This window comes from Embiotoca jacksoni, unplaced genomic scaffold (assembly GCF_022577435.1).
Source record: "Embiotoca jacksoni isolate LCO1_2020_lvr unplaced genomic scaffold, fEmbJac1.0.p SCAF_4, whole genome shotgun sequence".
Lineage (NCBI taxonomy): Eukaryota > Metazoa > Chordata > Actinopteri > Embiotocidae > Embiotoca > Embiotoca jacksoni.
Window position 1 is genome coordinate 2,579,103 of NW_027185392.1, and position 27,412 is coordinate 2,606,514.

Genomic DNA, 27,412 nt, shown 5'->3' on the forward strand with positions numbered 1-27,412 from the left:
GTTTATTGTTTGACTCGTTAGTTACAGCATCTTCTGTTACCCTGGCGACGTGCAACCTGAGCCATAACTGTTGCATTGAAAAAATGAGGACATAATTTATTTGTTGGTCCGTTGTTTATGTTGTGAGCGTTGGCCTCCCTATAAGAGAGGGGGGGGGGCCTCCTCCTGGTTGTAGCCAGTCCCTGTTTGTTCTGGGATGTTTTTGTGTTAATGTTATGTTCAATGTTTTGTTGTTTGGGAGAATAAAGTTTTTTTTTCACCAGCAGGTGAGGATTTTCTCACTTTATTTCCATGACGATTGCAGAAAACTGACGAGTCAGCAGCACAAATACAAACATGAACAGAAACAAGTACATCCAAAATGTATTCGGCAAACAATTCGACCTTCACATGATCCCGATCAGAAGAGTTCATCACGTGACTCTTAATCATGTATGTCATTAACGCGTTCTCAAATTCTCATGACGTGTTTAAAGAGTAAATTATCTTCCTGTCATATAAATACAACAAATAAAACGAGTACGAGACTTCGGAGCTCCGGTCTTTGCTGCAGAATTCAGACCAGGTGAAGTTGGCAGCATCAGTTACCATGGCGATGTTACTGAGCGCTGTGTTTGGTCTCCGCCTCACAGGACGGAGGTCTTCGGTCTGATATCGACCTTCACACAGTCGTCAGCTGGTAACCAGGGAAACGTGGCTTCAGCAGCAGCTGATGTTCAGGAGGTGTCTTCACAGACACGGTCGTCACGGTAACAGCTCTGCAGGGACCTCCACGGTCCAGAGGTCTCGGGCTCCGCGGGCGCTTAGCGGCTCCTTCAGCCAGCGAGGGTTGGACAGGTGAGTCAAGTGTTTCTCCTGCAGGCCAATCAGAGCGGCCGACCGCTCCAGGCAACGTAGCTCCTCCTCCTGCAGGGACGCGGGGCAGAGCCAGGTCCGGCCCACATCCACCAATCCTGAAAGAGATTTAGAGACAGGTGACGCCTTCATGGACACCTGGTGATCCCCACAGAGAGACAGGGACGCTTCATTTCACCTGCCACCACGCCGCGGCCGAACCGCTCCCCGGACTCCAGGAGCGCTTCTATCTGATCCCGGTTCATCCCCAGCGGGCCGCTCAGCACCGCCCTCCACTCCTCGCCCTCCCAGTCCCGCCAGGCGATGTGGATCGCCAGGGTTTGGTTCTCCAGGGGGGCCAGCACGGGCCTCCAGCGGCTCTCCACCGTCTTCACCCCGTCCAGAACCAGACCGGCGAACGGCTGCCGGAACGACAGGCACCACACCTGCACCATAGTCTCTGTAAATCAAACGCACCCCCGGTTAGTCTGCAAATCAAACTAATTGAGGAAGTTGTTACGTCGTTATTTCGCCGCCGGATGGAGCCGATATATTTATTCCGCCTTAAAACAACCGCTTCATCTCCGCGAGACTCAAACTTAAAAGCTGACAAACTAGGAAACGTTCATTTCCATCATTCTTAAATGAAATTTGGCACAAAGCGCCTTCCGTCCAGGATGAGAGGCTGCACAGCGGGAAATCGTTTGTTTGCAGCTCCTTAATCTGTACCGCTAAATCGAAGAGTAAAGGCTCAACGTGACGGTAAATATCGGTTATTTAAAGCGAACAGACCGGAAGTCTTCCGGACTTTGAACAAACTCCAGGCTGCGCTGCTTTCAGTCGCTTCCGCTTCTCTTCTTCTTCGGTGGATATTATCGACTCTGCTTGCACTCCTCAGGTTCGACACGGTACTCCGGTTACCATGGAGATCCAGATGTCGAATCAAGTTTGAAACAAAAAGATAAAAATTTCAACTGAAAGCAGAACAATAAAAAAATTTAAAAAAATAACAAACTACAACCTGAAACATTTTAAAACTGTGATGAACAAATATTTCAATGAATTTCTAATTGAATTGTTTCACTCCCGTTATTGGTTTTCTAATTATAAATTATATCATCAATATTTGTTCTCCTGTTAATTTTGTGCCTTAAAACAAAATCGAGTTTTAATTTAGGAGAATGAAAACCTGAAAGCTGACGTCAGTCGCTTTTATGTACTGAAGATAAAACAGGCCTGATGAGCCTCCTCAGGCTGTAAATACTGATGCTGCTTTTATTTGATGTTCCCCATGTTGAAGTTTATTGAGGCGACGAATGTGAACGTTCAGCAGTTCTCTATAAACACACAGAACTGAAAACTAAAATCTTTTCTTTTTTTTAACAGTGAAGCTCGGCGTGCAGCTCCGACTGAAAACATCACGAGTCGACAAACCTGTTGTTTTATTTCACAGGTTCAACATGCAGGTCACAGCACAGCCAAACCAAAAACATCTACAGCCAATCACGGCGGGCACAGGACAGGAAGTACTCTGCTCCCGTCTAAATGGTTAGATCATCATTGGCAGTGGTGACATCAGCAGATGGAAAACAAATGAGCTGTTTCCTGGATGATGTAATCTTGTTCCTATGACTTCATCACTCCGTGTTTGATACTGCGGAACAAGATGAATCGTGGGAAACCAAACGGCACTTCAGTCATATTTAATCAGCGTTAATGAAACTAAAGCTCCTCTCTGGTTACCGTGGCAGCTGATGAACACTGAATCACAGTTCACGTCGAAGAAATAAACTAAAGTTAGAATATAAAGACAAAAAGAAAATAAATTTATAAAAAAATATGAATGAAATGTCTGATATTTAATAAAAGATCAAAATAATCAAGCGGAAATATAAAAATTCAACAAAAACAAATAAATAAAATAAAAACGAGGACACAACAGCTGAACTGGAGTCACATGACACGCAGCAGAAGCACAACAGGAAACAGCGAGGGGCGGAGCTTGATCACATGGACAGTTTTATGTCTTGTCAGTTTACAGACAGACTGAGCGTCACCTGCTGGTCAACCTGCAGCTAAAACACCGAACATTTACTGAGCTCATCGACATATCACGACAAACACGTGAACTGATGATGCGGATTTAGTGCCCTCTACCGGCAGCACTATTCATTGCAGCCGCAGTTTGTCCTGAGGGGGGCGCTACAGGACACATTATGGACTCATTGGAACAGGAGGACTCACCCTCTGGAGGACCGTTTGTCTGCTGAGTTTCATATACGTGGAAACGCGATGACATGTCAATACGTCTCACTTCAGACTCGCGTGTCCTCAGACGTGTCCTCAGACTTGTCCTCACTCGCAAGTTGAAAATAATCAAGTAATCAATACAGAATATAATTAACGTTAAAAACTACTTTGACATAATCTGAATATTTCACGCACTGCTACTCTTGTTGTTGTTATTGTTATTGCAGTTGTTGCTGCTGTTGTTGTTGTTGTTATATTTGTTTGTTGCTGCTGTTATGGTTGTTGTTGCTGTTATATTTGTTGTTGTTGTTGTTTTTGCTGCTGTTGTTATATTCGTTTGTTGCTGCTGTTGTTATGGTTGTTGTTGCTGTTATATTTGTTGCTGCTGTTGTTATGGTTGTTGTTGCTGTTATATTTGTTGTTGTTGTTGTTGTTTTTGTTGCTGTTGTTGCTGTTATATTTGTCGTTGTTGCAGAGTGGTTGGTGTTTCCTCTCTGGTGGTTTTATGTCCCGTCTTCATTGCAGGTTTCGGTCTTCAGGTGTGGTCCAGGTTCTGGTCCGGGTTCTGTCTTTGTGCTGAAGCCTCCTCAGTCGGACCACTCCTGGTCCTCGGGCTCAGAGTCCTCCTCTGATTCGCTGTACTCCACAGCAATGCGTCGCGACAGGATGGTGGCGACATCATTTCCTGCGGGCTCTCGTTTCTTGGCCTCCTCCTGCTCCCGCTGCTCCTGAACCTTCCTCAGCTGGATCCCTGCAGACCGGAGAGACCAGAACCTCAACAAACATGATCAGATTCACGAGACGTGTGTTCGAAGGGCGGCGATGTGCTCACAGCAATCTTTTCCTTTGTAGCAGTAGAAGGCTACGCTATACCAGGTTATCTATGGAGCTAATTCTGACACTTCTGTTAACTACATTACGAAGATCACAAAACAAACAGTTCAGACTATTACGAACAATTAGCATGCTGGCCAACACTGAGCTGTGAGCTAACGGTGACCCCGCTGACCTCTGCGGATGGCGGCCAGCAGGTCGCTGCGGGCGTCGTTTATCGGCACATTCGGTCCACCGGAAGGCTTCCTGCCGTCCGTCACGGGAGGCACAGGGGGCGCGGCCACTGTAGAGGGTGGGGCCTGGCCTCCGGGGCGTGAGGGGGAGGGGACATAGTTAGCTGGAGGGGGCGGGGGAGGGGAGGGGCTGTAGGGGCGAGAGAGTGCAGCAGCGCCCCCTACAGACAAAAAGAAACGCACAGAGACATTTTATCAGCTTTTGTTTGGATCCCGGTCAAAACTAAAAATACGAGAACCAACATGTCTGTTGCTTTGGTTACCAGGAGCCCCAGCAGGGTGCAGCGGTGTTGCCATGGCAGCACTGTGGGCAGAGCTGTTGGTGAACACCATCGGTCCTGCTGACGGCATGAGAGGGGGGGGGCGGCGGGGGGGCCGGAGGGATCTGATGGTCACTGAAGGAGAGACGAGGACGGACGATTAAACACGACGATCACCTGATCAGCTGAGTTGCATCATGTGTGTGTGAGTACCTGGGCTCCTTGGCAGCGTTGGTGCGTGCTCCGTTCTGATTGGCTGAGCCGGCGAGCGGCGGCGGCGGGTGGTGATGATGATGCGGCTGGTTGCGGCCCAAAGAGTGCTGTCGAGCGGTTGCCGCAGCAACTGCAGACGTTGGTCGGAGGGCGCGGTCCAAGGACTGAGTCTGACCACTCCCACTGGTCGCCACGGTGACATGGTCCTTTCCATCATGGGCTTCAGGGTGGTGGGGGCTGGAGGCGTCATCTGACCTGAAGGGGTGGTGGGGGTGGGGGGGGGGGGTGAGTCCGGTTCTGTGTTGTGTGATGAATCGTGATGAGCAGGTATGTTTACCTATCAGGTGACATGGAGCCGTCGGACGTGTGGTACGGTGACGGCGTCAGTCGGGCGTCCGGGCGGAGCTCCTTGTCGTAGGCCATCAGGTTCCACTCCTGACGCCTGTTACGAGCTTTCCGAACCTTCACGGAGGAACAAACACAACACTGAGCGTAACCTCTAAATAAAACCGGAGCCCAAAGAGGCCGGGACCATCTGGACCCATAACCCAGACCACATCCCAAACCAGGACTATGGCGGGTTCTACAGGAGCGTCTCACCGGTCCAGGATCCCAGGAGTTCTGGGTCTCCAAAAACCTCCAGGGAAGCCGTCCAGGAGGATCCGGTTCAGAACTTCCTCTCTAAGGAGTCCAGACTTCCTGCAGTGGAACCCATCTCAAACTTCCAGCTCTGGACCACCTGTAGACTAACCCCTAACCCGTAGACTCGGTCCCTCTGAACCACATGAGTCTACCACAACCCCCCCCCCCCCCTCCGGAGACACTCACCTTCTTCACCTCCCGCCCCGACGACTCCTCCACATGCTTCTGTTCCTGAAACAAACAAACAAACAACGAGCCTTTTCACAGCTGCACCACAGACTGTCCTGCAGAAGACAAACCGTGAGACGGACGGACAGACAAACCTTCTGCCGTCTCTTCTCTTTGCGTTTGTTCTCGGTGGCCTGCAGCATCTTTTCCTTCCACAGGCTGAAGAAGTAAGACGGGTCGGTGTAGAACTTCAGGCCGTCCTTCTTATCGTCCCTGCAGACACAAAATGATGATTCACCTGTTTGTTTGTCAGAGGGTGTGCAAGAGGGCGGGGCTTGAACTGACCTGTAGGGCGTCAGGATGTTGAGGGGAGGCGGTTTGTCGCAGCGGTGGTACATCTCCAGAACCGGGTTGAGGATGGAGCTCCTGGACACCACCTGCTGGTCCTGGATGGTACTGCTCCTAAACGCCTTCCTCATGTTGATGTCCTGAAGAGACACTGAAGAAGAAACAGAGCTGGTACCCAGGAGGAGGAGGAGGAGGAGGAGGAAGAGGAACAGGAAGAGGAGCAGGAAGAGGAGCAGACGGAAGAGGAAGAGGAGCAGTAGGAGGATGAGGAGGAAGAGGAAGACGAGGAGCAGGAGGAGGAAGAGCAGGAGGAAGAGGAGGACGTGGGTGGAGGTGTTGCGTGGAGGTGTTACAGGACTGTGTGCTGACCCCCACCTTCCTCCACAGTGGAGTCCAGCTGTGTGACCTTGACGGCCAACACCTCCACCCTCTCCTGCAGGCTGCTCATCCTCAGGTAGAAGGTGTTGGCCTCCGTGAACAGCTCTCCAAAGATGTCCTCTGCGTGGCGACCTGCGGCCGCAGGAAACAACAGACAGGTGTTTATCAGGACCCCACACCTGAGCTGCCCCTTACTAGTTAACACTGGTATCCATGGTAACCCCGACTGAACTTGCGAGGGGTCCTGTTCTACCACAGTAACCACTCACTCAGGCCTCCCAGCTGCTTGATGACAGCAGCCAGCGTGCTGTTGGTGACACACTCCAGCTCACTAGTGACCCCATCAGGCAGAGCGCCGCGGCACAGGTACCTGGGTTCAATGATCCGCTTCACCAAGGGCATGATGACCTGCAGAGGACACGATCAGCTGATCAGACAAACACGTGACGAAGATCAACAACAACATCACACTTCATCACTGAGAGCGTCGGATTCAGCGCCACCTGCTGGACAGTGACTGGAAATCAGAGCTGAGCTCTGGAGGTGTTGGGTGGATGGTGTTGGACTAAAATAATGGAGGATATTAATAATAATAATAATAATGATGATGATGGATGTGATCATGTGATGCGGCTACAACAACGACATCACTATTTAATATTATAACAACAGCACACAGTTCTGGACCTCTACATCCTGTGGTTACTGGGTGTAACTCCAGTTCTCTGAGTGCAACTGTCACGGCAACAAATAAAATAATTTCAGAACAAACCAGTCACTGCAGAGAGCAGCTTCTTAGCGAAGCTAACGAAACATAGTGCTGTAAAGACTTCAGGGAGGCGAGGTCAGCTCGGGGCGGGGCTTCAAGTGGTCATGTGACCCGATCAGCAACAGGTTGAAGACCGTGACGAACCTCCAGAGGAACCTGGACTTTTAAACTCCTCCATCAGAGCTGCGCTCGGCTGACAGACGTCACCACGACAACCTGAAGGTGTGTGAGGTCGCACCTGATGGACTGTGACAGGAAGTCACCTGACTCCGCCCCTGTCGTTTCTAGGTGAGGGTGAGGAGGACTTACACCCTTCCTCTGACGTCCACCGGGTGCTGCTGTGATCCCACTCTCAGCTGGAGCTCCCAGCCGCTGCCCTGAGCTTCATCGGTCCATCGCAGCTCGTTACTGATGGCTTCATCTCTGTGCACAGTGTTCACTCAAACACTGCCATCTGAGAGGGCATCGTCATGGCAACACAGCCAGCACTTCACATCATGCGCTGCTGCCCACATAAAGCACCATGGTTACTGTTGCTAGGAGACAGAGTGGGAGGCCCTGCATCACATCATGTTACTGTAATGGTGCTGAGGACTCCGACACCCTGCAGTGACTCAGGCGGTCCAGCAGGCGGTGCCACTCAGAGGCCACCAGGTATTACTGTTCGTTGTACTCTGTCTCCTCCCACATTGTTTACGTTTTCTGTATGTTTGTTGTTTACAGCTTGGTATTACACTTCCTGTCTGATCTCATCACTGACATTTGACATAGTGACCATATTTAGAAACTATTCCCCGCCCACTTACACCTGAAACCTGATGTCACCACAGACCTGTGAATCAACCAGCCCGGCCTCCAGACATATCCGAGTCCTCATATGTAATGAATGATGAATTATTTCCAGAAGGACCAGAACACTGATCAGAAGGAGGGAATTTATCTCATGACACCATGATGACTTGTGGAAAACATTTACTGACTTTGTATTTCAGGAGAGAACTTGATGCTTTTTCAGTGGGAGTCTGTTGGAGACAGCCCCTAGTGGTCCTCAGTGGTACTGCACTTTAATGAGACTATGAACAGTTTTAATAGTCTGTGTTTGAACGTCTCCTCAGTGAGCGCCCCCGGCTGGTGAACCCGGAAATGAACCTCGGACGTGTCAATCAGAACACTGAAGACTGTTACCGGGCTGAAACCTGAGGGACATGACGTCATGTTTCACACAGGTAATCAGACACACAGACAGACACACTGTTTTATAATTTTGTGCAAATTACTTCACGATATAATGTGTGTGTGTGTGTCTGTGTGTGTTCATGCACCTGGTCAGCTGGTCGATCGATCTACGAGAAGTGGGCTGATGACGTCATCGCCGGTCCGGTGACTGACAGGTCAGTGATTAGTTTCTGTGACCGTCACGGACCGCGGATCGATCACTGCGCTGATTGGTCGATAACACGTCAGTTAAAAACCGATGAGAGCAAACGGATCGATCAGACTCACCGCGGGCTGCCAACGGTTCCGCTCCGGTGTCCGGTTCCTTTGGCTGAGGCTCCTCCGTCACAGAGCGGCGCGCGGCGGATTCATCCTCCTCCGACCGGGAATGGATGCTGAGAAAGAGACGGAGAGGGGAGGGGGTTGCGGCGCAACCTATCGGATGCTGTCGGCTCCTGTCGGGGAAGTCCGCCCGGTCTGTGTCAAGCAGAGCACGGACCGATACGCGTGTGTGTGTGTGTGTGTGTGTGTGTGTGTGTGTGTGTGTGTTACTTCAATAATAAAAATGAATCAGTTTAAATAGAAAATCTTAGTTTATTAAAAACGAACATGAAAAGGATCATTTCAGTAGATTTCAGTGGATTTCATTTCATGATGGGATGTTTAACCCTCTGATGATGTCCGGCTTCGAACCGTCGTCTTCCTGCTGTTCTCCTCATGTCCATCAGAGGTCCCCTGAGCTCCCTACCTGTCAGCCCCGCCCCCTTTACCTGTAGTCAGTCTGGAGGAGGAAGAGGAGGAAGAGGAGGAGGAGTGTGTCCAGGTGTGTGTCCAGCTGCAGCTTCCTGCAGAGCTCCGGACAGGAGACTACTCAGGGGTGCTCCTGGTTCTGGTTCAGATTTTGGTTTTGGTTCTGGTTCTGGTTTTAAGTATGGTTTTGGTTCTGGTTCTGGTTTTAAGTATGGTTCTGGTTTTGGTTCTGGTTTGGGCTCAGGTTTTGGTTTTGGTTTAGGCTCAGGTTTTGGTTCTGGTTCTGGTGTGACAGCTGCTGGTTGTGAGCATGGCGTCTGACTGTTCTGATCCGAGGTTGTCCGGTTCCGGTGTCAGTGGACCGTTGTTCTACAGATGTGTTGGTCCAGCTGTTTGGTTTAAACTCAGAGGATCTGCTGCAGCAGAGGCGCTGAGTTCACATCGTCGAACAGCTGGAGGTGAAGGGGACCAGGCGGTCCTGATAAACCGGGTCAGAACTGAAGGAGGTCTTTCTCCCAGACATCAGAGTCTCTCACATTCGTACTCAGAACCGGGCTCAGAGGGTCGCGCCGTGGTGATATGGAACACCTCCTTGTTGACGGGTGGCGGCGTGCAGGGCGGGGTTCCCAGCCCAGAGTCTGGGGGCGGGGCCTGGTGGGGATGGGTCGTGGGCGAGTATTTATTCTCGGCCCGGTTCAGAGGAACTTTGAGTTTGGGTCCGCCTCCCGCGGCTGGACGGCCGTTGGCGTCGGCCTTTGGCTTGAAACGTTTGAGCCTCACGGAGTCTTTGGCGTCGCGGGTGCAGGGCAGCAGGACGGACACATCTTTGCGGAACTTGGAGCTGAGTCCGAAGTAGATGAGCGGGTTGTAGAAACTGGCGGACTTGGCGAAGAGGCGAGTGAAGATGCTGGTGAGGTTGGGAACGTGGAAGCCACAGGCCGACCACATGGACACCACGGCATACGGAGACCAGGCCAGGATGAAGGCCGTGCAGATCACTATGGAAACCTGGAGGAGGCAGTGGGACAACAAAAGGTTTCATGAAATCCTGAACGCAGCTAGAACTGCAGGTTCTGAACTCCGGACCCAAAGGAACACTCACGATGGTGACGTCTCTCTCGATCTTCCTCTGGCGGTCGGTCAGGTCTCCCTCCGCCGAGAGCGCGTTGCCTCTCTTCACCGTGTTGATGATGGACACGTAGCAGAAGAGCATGATGAGCACCGGGACGAAGAAGCTGAAGATGAAGATGGAGATGATGTAGGACCTGTAAACGCTCGAGTAGTTCGCTTTGGCCCAGTCGATCTCACAGGTGCCGTACCCACGATCTGCAGAGGGAGAACCACACAGGGGTCAGGGGTCAAGGGTCGGGGGTCAGAAGTAGAACACAGTGTCGTGGGTTTCCTGCCTTTGTAGCTGCCCCAGCCGAGCAGCGGCGCTCCGGACCAGAACCCAGCGTTGATCCAGATGAGCAGCAGACACACGAACACGCTGGTCCTGCTGATGTGACGCGCTGAAACACAGAACACACGCCGGCAGTTTAAATCAATCACAGCCAAACAGCTAAACCTCTGGTTCACCTGACGAATGAAATGTGTCGACCAGGACAGGTAACAGGAAGTGCTCACCTTTGCTGGGTTGACATCCTTTGATGTAGCGGGTGATGCTGATCACCGTCAGCGTGTTGATGCTACTCAGGCCGAACACAAGTGTGAAGAAACCGTCCACCTGCCGGACACAAACCGCACGTTACAGGTGCGTCTGTCAAACCAGCACGGTCCTTTAAAACTGAGTCTCGGGTGACTCTCGGGTGAGTCTCAGGTGAGTCTCAGGTGAGTCTCGGGTGAGTCTCGGGTAAGTACCTGGCAGGTCCAGATTGAGGAGATGAGGAAGCCGCTGTCCTGGAAAACATTGAAGATCTCGATGATGCCTCTGGAGTAGCCAAACACGGAGATGCTGGCGTCGGAGATGGCCAGGTTGAAGGTCAGGTAGTCGGTTGGCTGCAGCGAGGCTCTCTGTCTGTAGAGGATGAAGAGGACGATGCTGTTTCCGAACCAGGACAACCAGCCTGGAGCCGAGACACAGACAACAACAGTCAGCTACATGTTACAACTGTGATACTGAAGGAAACTTCCAATCAGACAGGTTCTCAGGCAGTTTCTGAACTGTCTCTCTCTGGAAGTCTGAAATGATTTCTGAGATGATGATTAAAAACAGGAAGTCACTTTAAGTAAACATATGTGTTCCTCATAAATCCAGAACAGTGTGATTGCAACACGTGTGTGTGTGTGTGTGTGTGTGTGTGTGTGTGTGTGTGTGTGTGTGCGTGTGTGTGTGTCCTCACCCAGCACCAGCAGATACACTCCTATGATGGTCTCTCCCTGGTCGGACAGAGGGGGGTCTCTCCCCCCCCCCAGGATGAAGCTGTGGTTCCTCCAGGGTGGGCTCCCGCTCAACGACATGTTGTATGTCCCGTGTAGTATGCTCCGTGTAGTATGCTCCGTGTAGTATGCTCCGTGTAGTATGCTCCGTGTAGTATGCGCCGTGATGTATGTCGCTGTGCAGTCTCTCTGGAGCTGCTCGCCGTCACTGCTTTTAATCTGAGGTAAATATAGCAGCTGATCCTGATTCAGCTCTCAGATCACCAGCAGGACGACTGGCATCGAACCAGCAGCAGCAGGGAGGGGTCAGAAGTCACAGGGTAAACACTTCTCTGATTGGCTGATTGATAGATGATGTAATAAAGTGTCTCATCAGGTAAAAGGATTCAAACTGTTTCAGTGCTGCTGGTTTTCTCTTTCATCTGATTAACGGAGTACATTTCCTAATCTACAACCCTGTTTACAAAGAAGTTGGGAAAATGGAAATAAAAACAGAATGTGATTTATTTAATCACATAAACTCATATTTAATTGAAAATAGACCCAAAGACAACATATCAAATGTTGAAACTGAGAAATGTTATTGTTTTATGTAAAATATATTTGCATTTTGAATTTGATGGCAACAACACAGGGTCAACAAAAGACTGGTTCATCAGTCTGTGAAAGACTGTGTGGGCAAATAGTGCAACAATCTAAGAATAATGTTCCTCAACGTAAAATGACAAAGAATTTGTGGATTTCATCATCTGTAGTTCATAATATCATTAAAAGATTCAGAGAATCTGGAGAAAAAAGGCACAAGGCTGAAAACCAATATTGAATGTCGGTGATCTTCAGGCCCTCAGGAAGCACTGCATTAAAAACAGACACAATTCTGGAGTGGAAATCACTGCAGGGGCTCAGGAACACTTCTGAAAACCATCGTCTGTGAACACAGTTCATCGCTGCATCCACACATGCAGGTTAAAACTCGACCATGCAAAGAATAAACAAGATATAAACATGATCCAGAAACACCGCCGGCTTCTCTGGACCCGAGCTCATTTAACATGAATCAAAATTTTAGATTATTTTTGGAAATCATGGACGCCGCATCCTCCAGGCTAAAGAGGAGACGGACCATCCAGCTTGTTATCACAAAAGATCTCACGAACAATGTCAGTAAATAGTTTTCTGTTTTAAAACCATTTCACTGACCTGATATTACCTTTCTGTTAGCTTAGCTAACCGAGCGAACTGAGCTCCACAGACCTGATCGGAGGTCAGATTCAGTATCCAGTCAGACCCTCTGTGACAACACTGTCTCTGTGTGCGTGTATATGTTTGTCATCAGGTGAGTTTCAGACTGAAGTAGAACACTGATCCTGGTTCAGACTGATAATCCTGTTTGACCTCTGACCCCACAGATTACTGAGTGCGTCAGGAGGGGCGGTGGGGGTAAGGAGGAAGAGAAGGGGGGAGAAGGGAAATGGGGGGGGGGGGGGTCAGGAAGCTCAGGTGTGTGCAGATGTGCAGGTGAAGGACCAGCATGTACCTGGAGGAATGAACACACAAGAGTTTTATAATGTCGAACATCATCAGGTGAAGAGGAGCGGGACGGATGAAGAGGAGCGGGACGGAACTACACATGTTCTGCTGTTCTGATCAATGATTGATGAAGACTTGATGAAGAACTAATGAAGACCTGCAGCTGTGTTGTGTTGGCTTCCTATTCGGTCAGCTCTACTGACATTTCAGGTTCCTCTTCATCTTCATCTTCATCATCAGTCAGTTCTGCAGTGATGCCATGCGCGTGCACGAGGACACGCGTGTCATGCGGCAGAACTGATTCAGTGAACACGTCTGTTTCATGTGTGTGTTTCTGGATCCGTGTTCTGCTGACAGACATTCTTCTAACATGTTGCAGAGCGTTCCAGAACACGCGTGTCCTGTAATGCAGAGCATCAGAACATGAAGACTGAGATCAGATTTACAGAAAATAAAACATGTTTATGATTTCTGTCTTTATTTCTTTTTTTTAAATCAGTATTTTTTTGTAGGAGAATGTTTTCACCGAGAGCCACGAAACAAACATTTCCTGCTATCACAAGAATTAACGCAAATTCAAGCGACCTCCTCAATATGAGCAGAAGCTTCAAAATGTTATGAAGCCTCCAGTTCAGATTTTGTCCGTCACCATCTTGCTAGTTTGGGGCAGGAAGTGACCATATTTGGACGAGCTGGGGCGGTGCCAGCGATGGATCTGACTGATCTGATTGGAAACCTGAAGATACTAAGTCCCGCCCACCGATAGCTGTAACCTGACTGCACCACAGACCTGTCAATCAAACAGACACGCCCCCAAACACGTCTTTTTGAAGTTGATTTTTTTTAATTAATGACGCATTTATTTTCAGATGGACCGCCAAAAAAAACCTGTTGAAGTGAGGAGCATTGTAAACTCCTCTCTGATAGCTCTGTCATTAACGGGCTTCCATACTTCTTCTCCCCACGTGTTTGTTCAGGCTGGAGTTATGCTGCGAGCGGGCTGTTGACCATATAAGGAGCGGCCGCGCCGTAAAAGGAAACGCGTTTCTTTATATGGAGGAAAGTAGTCCCTCTGCATGGCCCAGAGAAACGTCGGCTTTGGTATCCTTCATTAACTTCACACTGTTCCAGCAACAAATCCTGTAAAATCACTCGTGTGACAGGTCCGACCCAAAGTGACGTGTCTCATAGAAGGAGCGCAAATATAGTGAGTATAAACTGTTAGCCTATATTTCAACGCGGATGTATATGTAAGGGTGCAGCTCGTCATTTCCTTATGTGGAGCGGAGTGATCTGAGGGGGCCGGGCCTCGCTGGTTACTGTAGAAAACACAACTTTCTAACTTTAATGTGATTTGTGATCGAACCGGATCGATTTAAAGGGCAAAATGGTTTCTGAGTTCTCTGCTGATGTTCCGCTTCTGCCCCGCCGGAACTCCCGCTGATTCACCGGCTCTCCTGATGGACACACGGCTCTACTTGTTGCTAAAGTAACCGCTAACCGCGTTAGCTGCTCTAAGCCAGTTAGCCGCGCAGCTAGCGGCGTAGTTAGCCGACTCCGCCCGGGCTGGGAGCTCCGAACACCGGAGGGAGGGTGCTGCTCTCGCCGCTAGCACAGAGCTTCGTCCCGCCAGGAGGCTTCCAGGCCTGTTTGGGGGCGCCGCGGGGAATGCTGGCAGGCAGCGGGGAAGGAATGGGCACCAGAACCGGACCCGGGCGGGCGGGCAACGGAAGCGGGCTCCCGGTGAGCACAGCCGGGCCGGGACCGAACACAGCCTCCGAGACCGATGGAGGCCAGTTTGAGGACCGGGAGTACTGCACTGAGGTGGTTTACAGCGGCTCCGACCAGGACTCGGACTCCGGTGATGATGAAGACACGGCAGGTTCAGGCGGGGACAGGAGAGGCGTGAAGCGGGAGAGGAGTGAGAGGGAGGTCGGGCATCAGTCAGCGCACAGCTCCGGTGGCCTGGCCGGGGGTCACAGCGGGGTCAGCCCCGGGGTGGCCGGCGTGAAACCCGGGAAGAAAACCAGAGGCAGAGTGAAGATCAAGATGGAGTTTATCGACAACAAACTGAGGCGTTACACGACCTTCAGCAAGAGGAAGACCGGCATCATGAAGAAGGTGAGTGCAGAGGGACACCCACCTGACAGGTAAACAGTCAGAGGTCACGTGCTGTTTGTTTTTGAGATGATGAATGTCACTGCAGAGCTATCCAGCTGTTAGCATCCTGTACAGGTGTTTCATCACTTCAGCAGTCAGACCCTCACCTGTCACTCACAGGGATCCCTCAGGTGGGTCAGGGCCCGGTTCTGGTCTCAGGTGGGTGGGGGAGGGGTTCACCTGGGTCAGGGTGGAGGGAAGATGCTCTCGTCTTTAAACCAGCACACCTGTGTCCACTGGCTGTGACATCACACACTGACACCCCTCCCGCTCCCACCCCTGCAGGCGTACGAGTTGTCCACGTTGACAGGGACGCAGGTGCTCCTGCTGGTTGCCAGTGAGACGGGTCACGTGTACACCTTCGCCACCAGGAAGCTGCAGCCGATGATCACGTCTGAGACGGGGAAGGCTCTGATCCAGACCTGCCTGAACTCCCCGGACTCCCCGCCTCGGTCCGACCCCTCCTCCGACCAGAGGATGAGCGCCACGGGCTTTGAGGAGACCGACCTCACCTATCAGGTGTCGGAGGCTGACGGCTGCGCCGAGGGCACCAAGGTAACAGCCCAGTCAGAGCCGCAGGCCTCCACAGGGGGGCGGCGACAGGTCTGTCGAGCCCTGATCGCATGACCTGCATCCTGAGTTGTTGATCACTTGTCATTCAAATATTTGAATTTTTTTTTTTTATGCGTTTGTTTCCTGTCTCTGACAGCTGAGTCCACAGATATGTTTCCGGTCCGGTGTTAGGAGTTAAGATGAACAGGTGGTGGCGCTAACAATGGAAGCTGTCGAAGCCCGCATCTGTTTCTAATCAATATTTCCAATCAATAACTGCAGCAGTCACGCAGCTGTACCTGAACAGAGGTGGTTCACACCTGCTTATCCACTGTTCCTTATGGATCCTAAAGGGAAGCTGCAGTATTTAGCTTCGTCAGAGGGCCTCTGTCAGTTAGGAGGACCCAGGTCTTGGTCAGGTGGCCTCGGGTGTTTGGGTTGTCCTGACTCAGTTCCGTCCCTCCTTTGTCTGTCCCTGCAGGATCTGATGAAGCCAGTCTTTAGCGTACCTTGTACCACACAGTCCTCCTCGTCCTCTTCGTCCTTGGTGTCCCTGCAAGTGCAGACCAGCGCCCCCTCCTGGCAGCCGCCCTCCTCGTCCACCAACGGGACGGTCCTGAAGACATCGGCAGGCGTCATGCTTCCTGGAGGTTTCACCTTGATGTCAGGTAGGTGGATGGAGCTTCCCCTCACCTGTCCATCACCTGCTGCTTGTTTTTGACTGTTGAGTCTCGTCTGCTCCGCTGCTTCAGATTCATCAATATGTCCCCAGAACGTCCCTAAACTAGTCCCCTTGGACCCTCAGAGACCTGAGATCTAATACCAGGTTCAGGACCTGAGAGACCTTTTGTATGAGAACAGAATCTTGGGTCCATCAGTACCAGAACCACCGGTTCAAGAACTCCTCAGGAGACTCTGTGGATGTCTGTCCTGAAGGACGCACGCCTGTCCTCAGGTCCCAGCTCCTAGGACCTAGGTGTCAGGTTCATATCTCAGGTCTCAGGTCTCAGGTCCAGGTCCCAGGTCTCAGGTCCAGCAGTCTAACCAGTCTGTGGCCCCTCCCCCTCAACCGCAGGTGCGTCGCTACCCCCGGGGACCCACACCATCCCCCTCAGCCAGCTGCAGGGTCAGTCTCTGGCCATCCAGGGCCCTGTGGCCCCAGGCTCCGCCTCCACACTGCACATTCCGTCCACACAGACAACTACAATGCTCCGCCTCCCAGCAACTGTGTCACTGTCAGGTCAGCACGCTGGCATGCCCCGCCCCCTCTCCTGAGTGTGTGTGTGTGTGTGTGTGTGCGCGCGCGCGTGTGATCAGATCTGAAGCTTCTTCACTCTGTTCATCAGGAGGCGGAGTCTCTCAGCCGCTGCAGACCATCCAGGTCCATCCCAGCAGTCATCAGACCACCACCAACCAGAGCAGCTCTGACATCCACAGCTCCGTCTCCTCCACAGGTAGCGACATAGCCCCGCCTCCTCCACCGGTAGGGACATAGCCCCTCCTCCTCCACAGGTAGAGCCTCGCCCCTCCTACTCCACAGGTAGAGTGTAGCCCCGCCTCCTCTACAGGTAGAGTGTAGCCCCGCCTCCTCCACAGGTAGAGTGTAGCCCCGCCTCCTCCACAGGTAGAGCGTAGCCCCGCCTCCTCCACAGGTAGAACTGGTAGGGACATAACCCCGCCTCCTCCACAGGTACAGCGTAGCCCCACTTCCTCCACAGGTAGACGGTAGCCCGCCTCCCTACCTGCTCTACCTGTGGAGGAGGTGGGGCTACTCTCTACTGGAGTACAGGAAACGAAGGTGAACAGTTTTTTTAATGTGAAGGGATTTATATGCTTTTATTGTGAAGAGACAGTTGAGCTGAACAGCTTCCTGTCTCTCTGTCTCTGCAGCCGGTCTTCCTGTCTCCATCGTCTCCTCCTCTCCCTCCTCCTCTTCCTCCTCTTCTTCAGTAGCGGGTCACATGATGTACCCTGGCGGCCACACTGTGATGTATGCCACACGGACGCCATCGCTGGGCGACGGCAGCCTCACCGTCCTCAACACCTTCCCCCAGACAGGCCACGCCCAGTCACATGACCCTGGTACGTCCCCGTTGATCGTTGTTGTTATTGATCATGGCCTAATGATGTGTTTGTTTAGTGACCAAGTGTTTGTCGGGGCTTTCAGCCGCCGTTCCGCAGGTCTTCCTCACCTCACTCCCTCCGGTCGGGGCTCAGATCCCGGTCTCTGCGGTCCAGCTGCACCCGGTACGACTCAGAGTTCTTCTTCTACTGTTCCTGCTGTGGCCGCTGGTCTGACTGTTGATGTTTGTTTTTGTTTGTTGTTTAGATGGTGATCAGTCAGCAGAGCAGCAACAACTTGACGGAGCTGCAGGTTGTCAGTCTGGACGTCCAATCAAAAGAGGACTGAGAGTCACATGACTGGAACACAGGAAGAGACGGAGATGTAGTGACACCAGTCCAGACTGACCCTGACCGACCTAACCCTCCTGATCCTACAGCTCAGTGTAGGGATGATGTCACTTGGACCAGGTATCACTTGTGTGTGTGTGTGTGTGTGTGTGTGTGTGTGTGTGTGTGTGTGTGAGAAAGAGTCAGAGTGAGATAGAGATAGAGAGAGTGAGAGAGAGAGAGAGAGAGAGATAAAAACAGTGCCAGACGATCTTAAAGGGACAGACTGTCAGCTGTTTTTTTTAATGAGCTACATCTTTCCAGTTGGTACAGAACAGGAAGTCCATGGAGTTTTCAAAGTAAAAGACAGGACTGCTGATCAATAACGATGGTTTATTGTGATCAGAGGGAAGAACTGACTGTGAACTGGGACACCTTCAATTGTGTGCTGTTCTTTCAAAATCAAAGCTGCCAAAACGAGTGGTGTGGTTTGAAGATGTGAACTCATCTGTTTGTGTTTTACATTTCAATCAGATTATTAACTTTTCACTCATCGGAAAAACATTTCTAGTTGATTTGATGTCCTGATAAATAATAAACTGTATTTAAAACTGTTGAAGGTGAAACGTTTGAATAAACCAGTGAAACATCAACATGGACTTTCTGAACCAGTTGGTTGGTTCCGAACTGTCTGGCAGAACTGATGATGCGTTCATGGACTTTCAGTCATCTGGAAACTGCTGTATGTGAATCGGAGAGGAAATGATGGAGCTTAATGTTCCTGTGACTACAGCTGCAGATATGATGATCTAGTTCATTTAACAGAACCAGACCAGAATGTGTCAGGAAAAGTTCTTTTAACAGGTAGAAACCTGTGACGGGATCAGAACCAGAGTTTCACATGTGATCACAAACCACCCGAGAGACGACAGGAACACGTTAAGACACTGAGGACGTCTCGGAGTGACAAACCTGAACTTTTTTTAAAACAACACTGTATTAACAACCACACAATCAAACAACAAAAAAACATGACGTCATGTTGTGAACCTGAGTCTCTGCTTCTTTTTATTTTCCCAAATAAAGTTGTTTTTCTATCTGACATCATTGTTCCTGTTTATTTCCTGTGCATTCTCCGCGGAGCGTCAGATTTATCGGCATTACGTCACAGTTCGAGTCATTTCAGACCAAACGAGACAATAAAAAAAAAAAAAAAAAAGTTCGACCAAAACGCGAGTAAAATTTAAACCCGGGTCGTTTTCAGTCGGCGTTCGCGGACGTGGGAAGTGACGTCATCCTCAACTGCGCCGACTGCTGACGCGTCATCGGCGCGACACGTGTTTAGCGGTTAGCAGAGTAAGCAGAGCACGAGCAGCTTCTACCGGATTGTCCCAAGTTTCAGCTGAATTTAAAGCGCCGAGGAAGATGGCTGTTGCCGGGGTGCAGAGCAGAAAGAGGCTCCTGAAGGACGAGGATATGACCAAGGTGGAGTTCGAGACCAGCGAGGAGGTGGACGTCACTCCCACCTTCGACACAATGGGACTCCGGGAGGACCTGCTCCGCGGCATCTACGCCTACGGTAGGCCGGGGATCCGCGCGGCCTCGCGGAGCGCTAGCTTAGCCTAAAGCTAACTGAACACCGCCGTCGATGTTTAGACTTGATTGGATCCATCGGGAGTAAAATTGGACCTCTTCAAAGTTGTATTAAAGTCGTAGATGAGCACCACGTCTTTTGAATATTACGTTAAAAGTTGTATTTGTTCTGTTCTTCGGTTAGCTGGAACGATTCCCGCGAACACTGCTGCTGCGCAGTTTGTGGCTGGAGGTGCTTCTGTTGTTGTGAACCTCGAGGTTTCCGATGGTGGACACGGATTCAGAGTAGTTTCACTGGACTCTCCGGTTGTCTGTCCGCAGACTAACGGTGTCGGTGCTGCAGTGTTTATGAGGGAGAACCGGCATCGCGCTGAATACCGTTCAACATGGACCGTTTGGGGGGTTGGGTAGGGGGGTGCCCTAAATCGACCGAAATTTGAATGGAGTTTGGTGTTTAGTTCGCTGTGACCTCCGCCCTGTGATCTGTGCTCCCTGAACGGCACAGAAGAGTTTGATCTCATCTGATCGATCTGATGATTATTATTTGGTCTAATAGTAGACTCGTGTCTGTCCTCTGAAGTTTATTTCTCTTGCTCCTTGTCATTACACTCTCATCACTGCTGATAATATCGTGTAAATATTTTATTCATCTGTACAGAGCTGTCACTGGGTGGAGGGACCTGTTTCTGGTCAACATGTCCCAGGTGTCCCTAGTTCACTGAGTCTTCTGTGTTGCAGGTTTTGAGAAGCCATCCGCGATCCAGCAGAGAGCCATCAAACAGATCATCAAAGGCAGAGACGTCATCGCCCAGTAAGAACCCACCCGACCCGGTTCTGTTCATGTTCTCTTCTGGTTCTGTTCTGCTCTAACTACTGATCTTTGATCTGTTCAGGTCTCAGTCTGGAACAGGAAAGACCGCCACCTTCTGCGTGTCCGTGCTGCAGTGTCTCGACATCCAGGTCAGTGTTCAGACCTCAGACCGGTATCAGGACCTCAGACCTGTATAAACTGGAGTGTGTTCAGTTGCTGATGTCATCATGTTGTCATGCGTTTCCTGTCTGTAGGTGAGGGAGACCCAGGCGCTGATCTTGGCTCCGACCCGAGAGCTGGCCGGACAGATCCAGAAGGTATCGGCAGTCACATCGACCAATAGTGTGTGAGCATGGTGATGTTTCACCCCGCTGGTTTCTGATTGGCTGTGTGTTACCTGTGCAGGTGCTGCTGGCTCTGGGAGACTACATGAATGTCCAGTGTCACGCCTGCATCGGCGGGACCAACGTCGGTGAGGACATCCGCAAACTGGACTACGGTCAGCACGTGGTGGCCGGTACGCCGGGACGGGTGTTCGGTGAGTCCCAACTGCTCAAACAGGAAGTAGATCCCCAGAATACCTGTGTTCCTGAGTGATGTCAGACATCAGCTGATTGATTTTGTTGGGAGTGTTAGCGGGACACATTGCCATGGTAACTGCTTGGTCGTTGACGTGGGCCTCCAGGTGCATGTGAACTCTCGAGACCCGCCTCTGTGTTGGTCACACTTCAAGTTGGTCAGCCTCAGACTGAAGCAGCCAATCAGAGACTGAGGTTTGTTTACATGTTTCCTGCAGATATGATTCGTCGAAGGAGTCTTCGGACCAGAGCCATCAAGATGCTGGTTCTGGATGAGGCTGACGAAATGCTCAACAAAGGTACACGCGCACACCAGTCCCTCTGGGATTTTTTTTATTTTTTTTATTGTTGTGATAAAAAATACTTGACTTTTGCGGAGGATTTTCTCTAAACTGTCGATGTCATTTGCAGTTTTAAGTGTGTTTTTTTTGCGTAAAATTGCAGGAATTGGAAAAGGCTACAAGTTCAGAAATAACATTTTTATTTTTTTGAAGCACTACTTCATAAATGAATAAATATATAATAACTTCCTGTGATAATAATTATTCTGTATATCATAGACATATTATTTATTTGTTTTTTACCCATGGGGGTAAAAGTTACAAAAATAAATCATAAAAGTGACGCAGTTTTACAGAACAGACCGTCTATGACTAATATAGAAACAACAACAACTACATCAGCCATCAAAATAAGATCTTTAGATGCTGTTTAATTCATGTTAATTCAACACACAGGCCTACTGTATTCAGAAAAACAAAGTGCAGTCTCTTACATCTTGACATGTGTATAAACTTTGTGTAGCATGCAGTAATATATAATCACTCCCATTGATAATAAGCATTTCATTAGAACATTTTATTGTGAAGGCCACATTTTCCGCAAACCCCGCCACTTCCATTTTTCCCGCTTGTTCCGGTTTCCTTCGGTGAACAGAGTTTGTTTCGGTGAGATGAGAGGAGGAGATCCGTACTGATTGTAAATACGGAGTTACATGTGTTGATAAAGCAAGTTTTACTTTATGCCCTGATACTTTCAGCACAGCTTCTGCTCATGACATTTCTTGCTGAAAAATCGCGGGAGTTAAAAAAAATGTTTTAAGCTCCTGCAAAATATTAATGAAATTAATGATTAATAATTATTAGTTATTGCGATTGCAAGATTGCGATTTTCTGGAGAGACTGTTACACGGAGACACACACACACACACACACAGAGAATCCTCACCTCACTTCCTGTTTCATGTCCCTGTTCAGGTTTCAAGGAGCAGATCTATGACGTGTACCGTTACCTGCCTCCGGCCACACAGGTGGTTCTGATCAGCGCCACGCTGCCGCACGAGATCCTGGAGATGACCAACAAGTTCATGACGGACCCCATCCGCATCCTAGTCAAACGGTCAGAACCCGTCTCGCAGCAGACTACACCCCCTTCACACGTCAGGCTACGCCCCCTGATGAAGATCCAGAATAGATGAAGATCTAAAACAGGTGTGACAGACAGGTAAACCCGAGTTTCACCTGAGTGTTTGTGATCTGTTTCAGTGATGAGTTGACTCTGGAGGGGATCAAACAGTTCTTCGTGGCCGTGGAGAGAGAGGAGTGGAAGTTCGACACGCTGTGTGACCTCTACGACACGTTAACCATCACACAGGCCGTGATCTTCTGCAACACCAAGAGAAAGGTGAGGAGAACACGCAGGGGAACCTCCTGTAGAACCCAGGGAACCATCAGAAACGGGAAACGGGCAGCAGCAAAGCCGTGTGGGAGGTGTAGTCTCAGTGTGTGTAAATGGTAAATGGTCTGTACTTGTATAGTGCTTTATCACCTTTCGGTCTCAAAGCGCTTTAACATGGTTTTCCCATTCACACACTAATGAGACAGATCACCGTGCAGGGTGCTGCCATCAGGAGCACATTTACACCGATGGTACACCATCGGGAGCAACTTAGGGTTCAGTGTCTTGCTCAAGGACACGTAGGCATGTGGACAGGAGGAGCTGGGATTGAACCACCAACCTTCCGATTAGTGCTCAACCCACTCTACCGTCTGAGTCACAGCCTCCCTGTGTGTGTTTCAGGTGGACTGGCTGACGGAGAAGATGAGGGAGGCCAACTTCACGGTGTCGTCGATGCACGGAGACATGCCTCAGAAGGAGAGGGAGTCCATCATGAAGGAGTTCAGATCTGGAGCCAGGTAACACACACACACACACACACACACACACACACACACACGACCTCAGTGACTCATGCAGACCTGTGTTTGTGTTTCAGTCGGGTTCTAATCTCGACAGACGTTTGGGCTCGAGGTCTGGACGTCCCTCAGGTGTCCCTCATCATCAACTACGACCTGCCCAACAACAGAGAGCTCTACATCCACAGGTACACCTCCACCTGCACCACCCTCAGAAAGTAGTCCCTCCACACGACTGTTCACAGTGCGCGTGTGTGTTTACAGTATGTAGGCATTGCGTGTATGTATGTATGTAGGCATGTGCTGAGGTGACCTCTGACCTCCTCCTCCTCCAGGATTGGTCGGTCCGGTCGTTACGGTCGTAAGGGCGTGGCCATCAACTTCGTGAAGAACGATGACATCAGGATCCTGCGTGACATCGAGCAGTACTACTCCACCCAGATCGACGAGATGCCCATGAACGGTACGAGGCGTTACCATCGAAACAGGGTGTTCCATGACAGAGTTGTGTTTTAGCTAATATGTGGTAAACAGACTGAGAGCTGTGATTGGCTCCTTCCACACTGACCTGCCTGTCTTCTCTCTGCAGTGGCCGATCTGATCTAACCTGGATGACATCACATTGAGGCCCCGCCCCTTCCCTGTTTGTTTTTTTAAGAGTTTTAGAGTTAAGTTTTTTTTATTTTATTTTATTTTTATTCAACTGTTGAGGTGAAAACGACTGTGAGAGTCTGTTTTTGTAAATAAAGTTGTTTTGGTTCCATGTTTGTTTCACTGTTTTCATTTTGTTTCAGTGAGCGTGGTTGCGTCGTTCCCTCGTTACTGCGACGTCTCGTAGCTCTGAATAAAAGGTACATTTATGCGTGTTTTGAAAAAAGAAAAAAAAGTGCGGTTTCCTTAACATTAACGTTTAAAAATTTAAGTCAATTTTAAACATGTACAACAGCAGCAGTTGAACAAAGACTCAGACTCAGAAGAATCCAGCGTACAAAGAGTTTTATTCTGAAAGGAATAAAACATTTAAACTGGCGTGTTTCCTGAAGCTGCTCCTGTAAAGTCACTAAAATATAACATGAAGCGGTGTTGCTGAGCATCGACCCCTGCTGTGTGGTCGACAAAAGGCTCCCACAATGATTGAGTTTGTCAGAGCTGCTGATAGAAATGTGGACAGCAGGGGGCGCTGCTGCACAGACGTCTCACTTTGTTTTTCAACTCACTTTAGGATTTTTAAGGAAAAACACATTTTTACAGTGAAAGCGTTGAAGCCGATTGGTCCTTTTAACGTCGAACAGAAACATCGGAACCATCACGAGGCGCACCGACACGCCTCACAGGAAGTGATGTCACCAGCTGACCGGTTCTTTTCAGATCCATGACACTCCCTACGGGACCTGATCAGGCCGGGACCTGGTTGGCGTGTGCAGAATTAAATCTGTGTGCAGAGACCTGTGAGCTTAGTGTAGCTCACTCTGTGCCATCATCACCCTCATGTTTGCGAAGAGCAACTGACCAATCAAGAGGTCCCTCTGTCACAGACCACAGCCAATCAGAGTGGACATTTCCTGTGAAGTGTGAGCCAATGGGAGGGGTTGGGGTTTAGTGTCAGGACCTGCGAACAAACATAAACCTCCTCTGATTGGTCAGTTGGGTTGTAGGAAGCATGTGAGGGGATGGGACGCAAGAGGAGGAGGCGGAGCATGATGGGAGGAGTCTACAGGTGACGTCCAATGAACCAAATCTCGTTCCTGCGGTGCGGCACGCTGGGGTTGTTGTAAGCGGCGACGGCGTAGTGGTCCCGGTGGAGGTCGTCTCTGAGGCCGAGGACCTCCCACAGCAGGCGGATCTGACGACCAACCGTCTCCTCCGTGGTCGTCCCGAAGAACGTCCTGACAGCCAATCAGAGAGCAGCAGCTGTCACACACACACACCGTTCAGCTACATCCATCAGTATTGATCACTTCGAGTACTTGGTATTTGACCGGCTGTGATCGATGTATTGACGAACTGATGATCAGCTGATTCTTAATGACATCACCGACGACAAGGAATGCTTGATCGATCAGCTGATTGATCAAGGCAGTGATCGGCAGTTCGATCAATAACAGAAGTAGGCGTTAGCTGCAGACGTTCACCTGTGACGCCGCGCTGTGATTGGCTGAGAAGGAAGCTTTACATCAATGAATCACATCTATTGATCAGAACTGTTTGAAAAATCAGTAACCTCAACAAACATCTGCTTCTGTTCATCAGGCTGCTGACTGATTGATCACCAATGGATCAATACATCAAACCCTTCATCCATCACTGATGGTCATTGGTTCATTGATCACTAGCTGATTAGGTGATGATGTATTGGCTGCGATCAGACAGGAAGCTGATCATCGATTGATACCTGATCAATAGCTGATCAATACCCGACCTGTAGGAACATGCTGAACACATCCTGGTCTGAAATCAGGGTGCCGATTAGGTGCTGACCTGGCGACGACTCTGATCGGCTCCCTGAAGACGATGGAGATGTCGGGGTCGGAGGAGTGGGGGGGGTTGGTCTGGAACTCGGCGGGCAGGAAGAACGCAGTCTCCACGTCCTTCTCAAACGTCTTCCCGTCCTCCATCATGTGGATGTTACTGATCACAGGGACCGTCATCCCCAGGTACCTCCCTGCACACGATCAATACACATGATCGGGTCAATACACATCGATCGGGTCACACAGACTCTTGATTTCTTCAATCAGAACTGCAGCCTTTCTCTGCTGAGTGCTCTCAGGTGTGTTGTCGTGGGCGGAGCCTCACCTGCGGAGTTCTCCTTGCAGATGAAGCGCATCAGTTTCATGAAGCCGTTCGAGATGCTCTGCTCGTACAGGTGTTCTCCTCGGGTCACACACGCCCAGTGTCCCGCGGGACAGAGACGCTCCTCATACAGGACCTCCCCCATCTGCAGGGGACAGACACATCACCCGACCACAGAGACATCACCTGGCTGACCACAGGGGACAGAAAGGGGGACGGACAGACAGACGGAGGCGGAGGGTGGGGGTGGGGGGGATTTCTGGTCTCGTGGTGTTTACCTTCTCGTGGCGGGAGATTGGGGCGAGGGGGACGGGCTCACTCTGCTGGCTGTTGCGGGTCATTTCCTGTATGGGTCCAGTCATTTCTGGACGACACAACAGGAAGTTGTCACATTTCTCACCGTTACATCGTGTTACATTACCTGTGTTACACCTGTGTTGTAACATGGTGTAACGCAGGTGTCCACCCTTTCAAAATAAAAGCTTTCGCTTAGTGGTGCCACCTGGTGGGTACTGGCCCCACCCCCTTACCTGCAGGTACTGTCACCTGGTGGGTACTGGCGACAGCCCGCCAGTGTGTCAGCAGCCTTTCCTCCTCGTCCATTGGCTCTGGGTTGTCGGTGATGTCATCGTCCAACTGCTCATCGTCCAATCCTTCGAGGTCTTCCAGAGAGATCAGAGCCATGACTGCTGGAGGAGGTGACCTTTGACCTGAAGAGGATGTGCACTGGGAGGAGGCGGGATCTTACCTTTTGCTGCAGAGAGAAAAAAAACCCTCCTAAACACCTGTCCTCAGTGGAAGACATGATGGGGACAGATGTGAGGGACAATTCATGAGGACTGACATATAGGATAGAGCAGGAAAGTACAAGACAGGACACTGTATGCACCAATCACGTGGACATGTAAGGACGAAACCAGCTGACTGTTTGACTGACAGCTCACCACAGCCTGACTTTTAATTTGAAAATCTGTCAGATTTCCAGAGGCACAAACTGTGGACTCTTATTTTGTAAACCAGATGTGAAAGGATGATGGAAATCAAAGAATAAAATGTAATCGGTTTCATCCTGATTCGACTGATCGATGAGACTCTTTGTGTCTTCGATCTCCTCCGATCCGGACCCGGTTCCAACCCGGTTCCGGTTCGGATCCGCCCGGGTGAAAAGTAGGTCACCGCAGTACCCGGTCCAGACAGGCCGCTGACCGGCTTCCGTCCGGCTCAGTTTGCAAAGAGTTACTGGACTGACGAGACCGCGGTGGACCCGGTCTGAAAACAACACGGACCAGAACCGGATCGGCTTCTGTTATCACGGTGAAGCTAGCACGGTTAGCGCGGAGCTGTCGCCACTTAGCTGCTGTCTTGATTAGCAGAGTTAGCGCGGGTCCACAGACTCGGTTTGGTTCGGACAGTTCGATCAGGACGGGTTAGTCTTACCGGGTTCTGGTCGCACCTGTCCGCCAGGTGAGTCCGTCTGTCAAACACAACACAACAACGCAGCCGCTTCTTCTTTTCTGCTTCCGGCAGACGGCGCCC

General features: G+C 50.4%; 6 protein-coding genes across 9 annotated transcripts; 2 read left to right on the plus strand and 4 right to left on the minus strand.

Moving 5' to 3' along the window:
* Positions 1 to 248: 248 nt before the first annotated feature.
* LOC138208757 (protein EOLA1) lies at positions 249 to 2,159 on the minus strand. Its single transcript, XM_069166859.1, has 3 exons — positions 1,627 to 2,159; positions 1,034 to 1,294; positions 249 to 953 (listed from the first exon to the last, which is right to left on the minus strand). Exons 2-3 carry the CDS (start codon positions 1,287 to 1,289, stop codon positions 745 to 747), a joined length of 465 nt encoding a protein of 154 aa, XP_069022960.1. The 5' UTR covers positions 1,290 to 1,294; positions 1,627 to 2,159; the 3' UTR covers positions 249 to 744.
* A 100-nt stretch (positions 2,160 to 2,259) lies between these two features.
* Positions 2,260 to 8,566, minus strand: LOC138208756 (actin-binding protein WASF3-like). Its single transcript, XM_069166858.1, is given in 12 exon segments — positions 2,260 to 3,835; positions 4,094 to 4,312; positions 4,415 to 4,515; positions 4,517 to 4,546; positions 4,625 to 4,879; positions 4,962 to 5,086; positions 5,453 to 5,497; positions 5,590 to 5,707; positions 5,780 to 5,933; positions 6,158 to 6,292; positions 6,430 to 6,568; positions 8,433 to 8,566. Coding segments are annotated over 11 exon segments (1,479 nt in total). The 5' UTR covers positions 6,563 to 6,568; positions 8,433 to 8,566; the 3' UTR covers positions 2,260 to 3,671.
* A 111-nt stretch (positions 8,567 to 8,677) lies between these two features.
* opn6a (opsin 6, group member a) lies at positions 8,678 to 11,426 on the minus strand. The gene is made up of 6 exons (XM_069166860.1): positions 11,237 to 11,426; positions 10,755 to 10,960; positions 10,521 to 10,620; positions 10,301 to 10,405; positions 9,997 to 10,220; positions 8,678 to 9,902 (listed from the first exon to the last, which is right to left on the minus strand). The coding sequence occupies exons 1-6, from the start codon at positions 11,352 to 11,354 to the stop codon at positions 9,417 to 9,419; spliced, it is 1,239 nt and encodes a 412-aa protein (XP_069022961.1). The 5' UTR covers positions 11,355 to 11,426; the 3' UTR covers positions 8,678 to 9,416.
* Positions 11,427 to 13,645: 2,219 nt separating this feature from the next.
* Positions 13,646 to 19,008, plus strand: LOC138208640 (serum response factor-like). Of its 3 annotated transcripts, XM_069166698.1 has the most exons (8): positions 13,646 to 14,924; positions 15,249 to 15,518; positions 15,997 to 16,183; positions 16,591 to 16,755; positions 16,862 to 16,969; positions 17,406 to 17,597; positions 17,683 to 17,762; positions 17,845 to 19,008. In XM_069166698.1, the coding sequence occupies exons 1-8, from the start codon at positions 14,472 to 14,474 to the stop codon at positions 17,923 to 17,925; spliced, it is 1,536 nt and encodes a 511-aa protein (XP_069022799.1). In that variant the 5' UTR covers positions 13,646 to 14,471; the 3' UTR covers positions 17,926 to 19,008. The 3 variants fall into 3 exon arrangements, with proteins under 3 accessions (XP_069022799.1, XP_069022801.1, XP_069022800.1); XM_069166699.1 differs by lacking the exon at positions 16,591 to 16,755 and having other exon boundaries at positions 13,648 to 14,924; XM_069166700.1 differs by lacking the exons at positions 16,591 to 16,755; positions 16,862 to 16,969.
* A 220-nt stretch (positions 19,009 to 19,228) lies between these two features.
* eif4a3 (eukaryotic translation initiation factor 4A3) lies at positions 19,229 to 23,846 on the plus strand. Its single transcript, XM_069166701.1, has 12 exons — positions 19,229 to 19,485; positions 20,238 to 20,310; positions 20,393 to 20,459; positions 20,565 to 20,627; positions 20,716 to 20,848; positions 21,107 to 21,187; positions 22,145 to 22,286; positions 22,433 to 22,571; positions 22,968 to 23,083; positions 23,164 to 23,271; positions 23,419 to 23,546; positions 23,673 to 23,846. The coding sequence occupies exons 1-12, from the start codon at positions 19,332 to 19,334 to the stop codon at positions 23,687 to 23,689; spliced, it is 1,221 nt and encodes a 406-aa protein (XP_069022802.1). The 5' UTR covers positions 19,229 to 19,331; the 3' UTR covers positions 23,690 to 23,846.
* A 218-nt stretch (positions 23,847 to 24,064) lies between these two features.
* Positions 24,065 to 27,412, minus strand: soul4 (heme-binding protein soul4). Of its 2 annotated transcripts, none has more exons than XM_069166703.1 (6): positions 27,314 to 27,412; positions 26,407 to 26,630; positions 26,155 to 26,240; positions 25,880 to 26,021; positions 25,562 to 25,745; positions 24,065 to 24,969 (listed from the first exon to the last, which is right to left on the minus strand). In XM_069166703.1, the coding sequence occupies exons 2-6, from the start codon at positions 26,558 to 26,560 to the stop codon at positions 24,795 to 24,797; spliced, it is 741 nt and encodes a 246-aa protein (XP_069022804.1). In that variant the 5' UTR covers positions 26,561 to 26,630; positions 27,314 to 27,412; the 3' UTR covers positions 24,065 to 24,794. The 2 variants fall into 2 exon arrangements, with proteins under 2 accessions (XP_069022804.1, XP_069022805.1); XM_069166704.1 differs by having other exon boundaries at positions 26,407 to 26,661.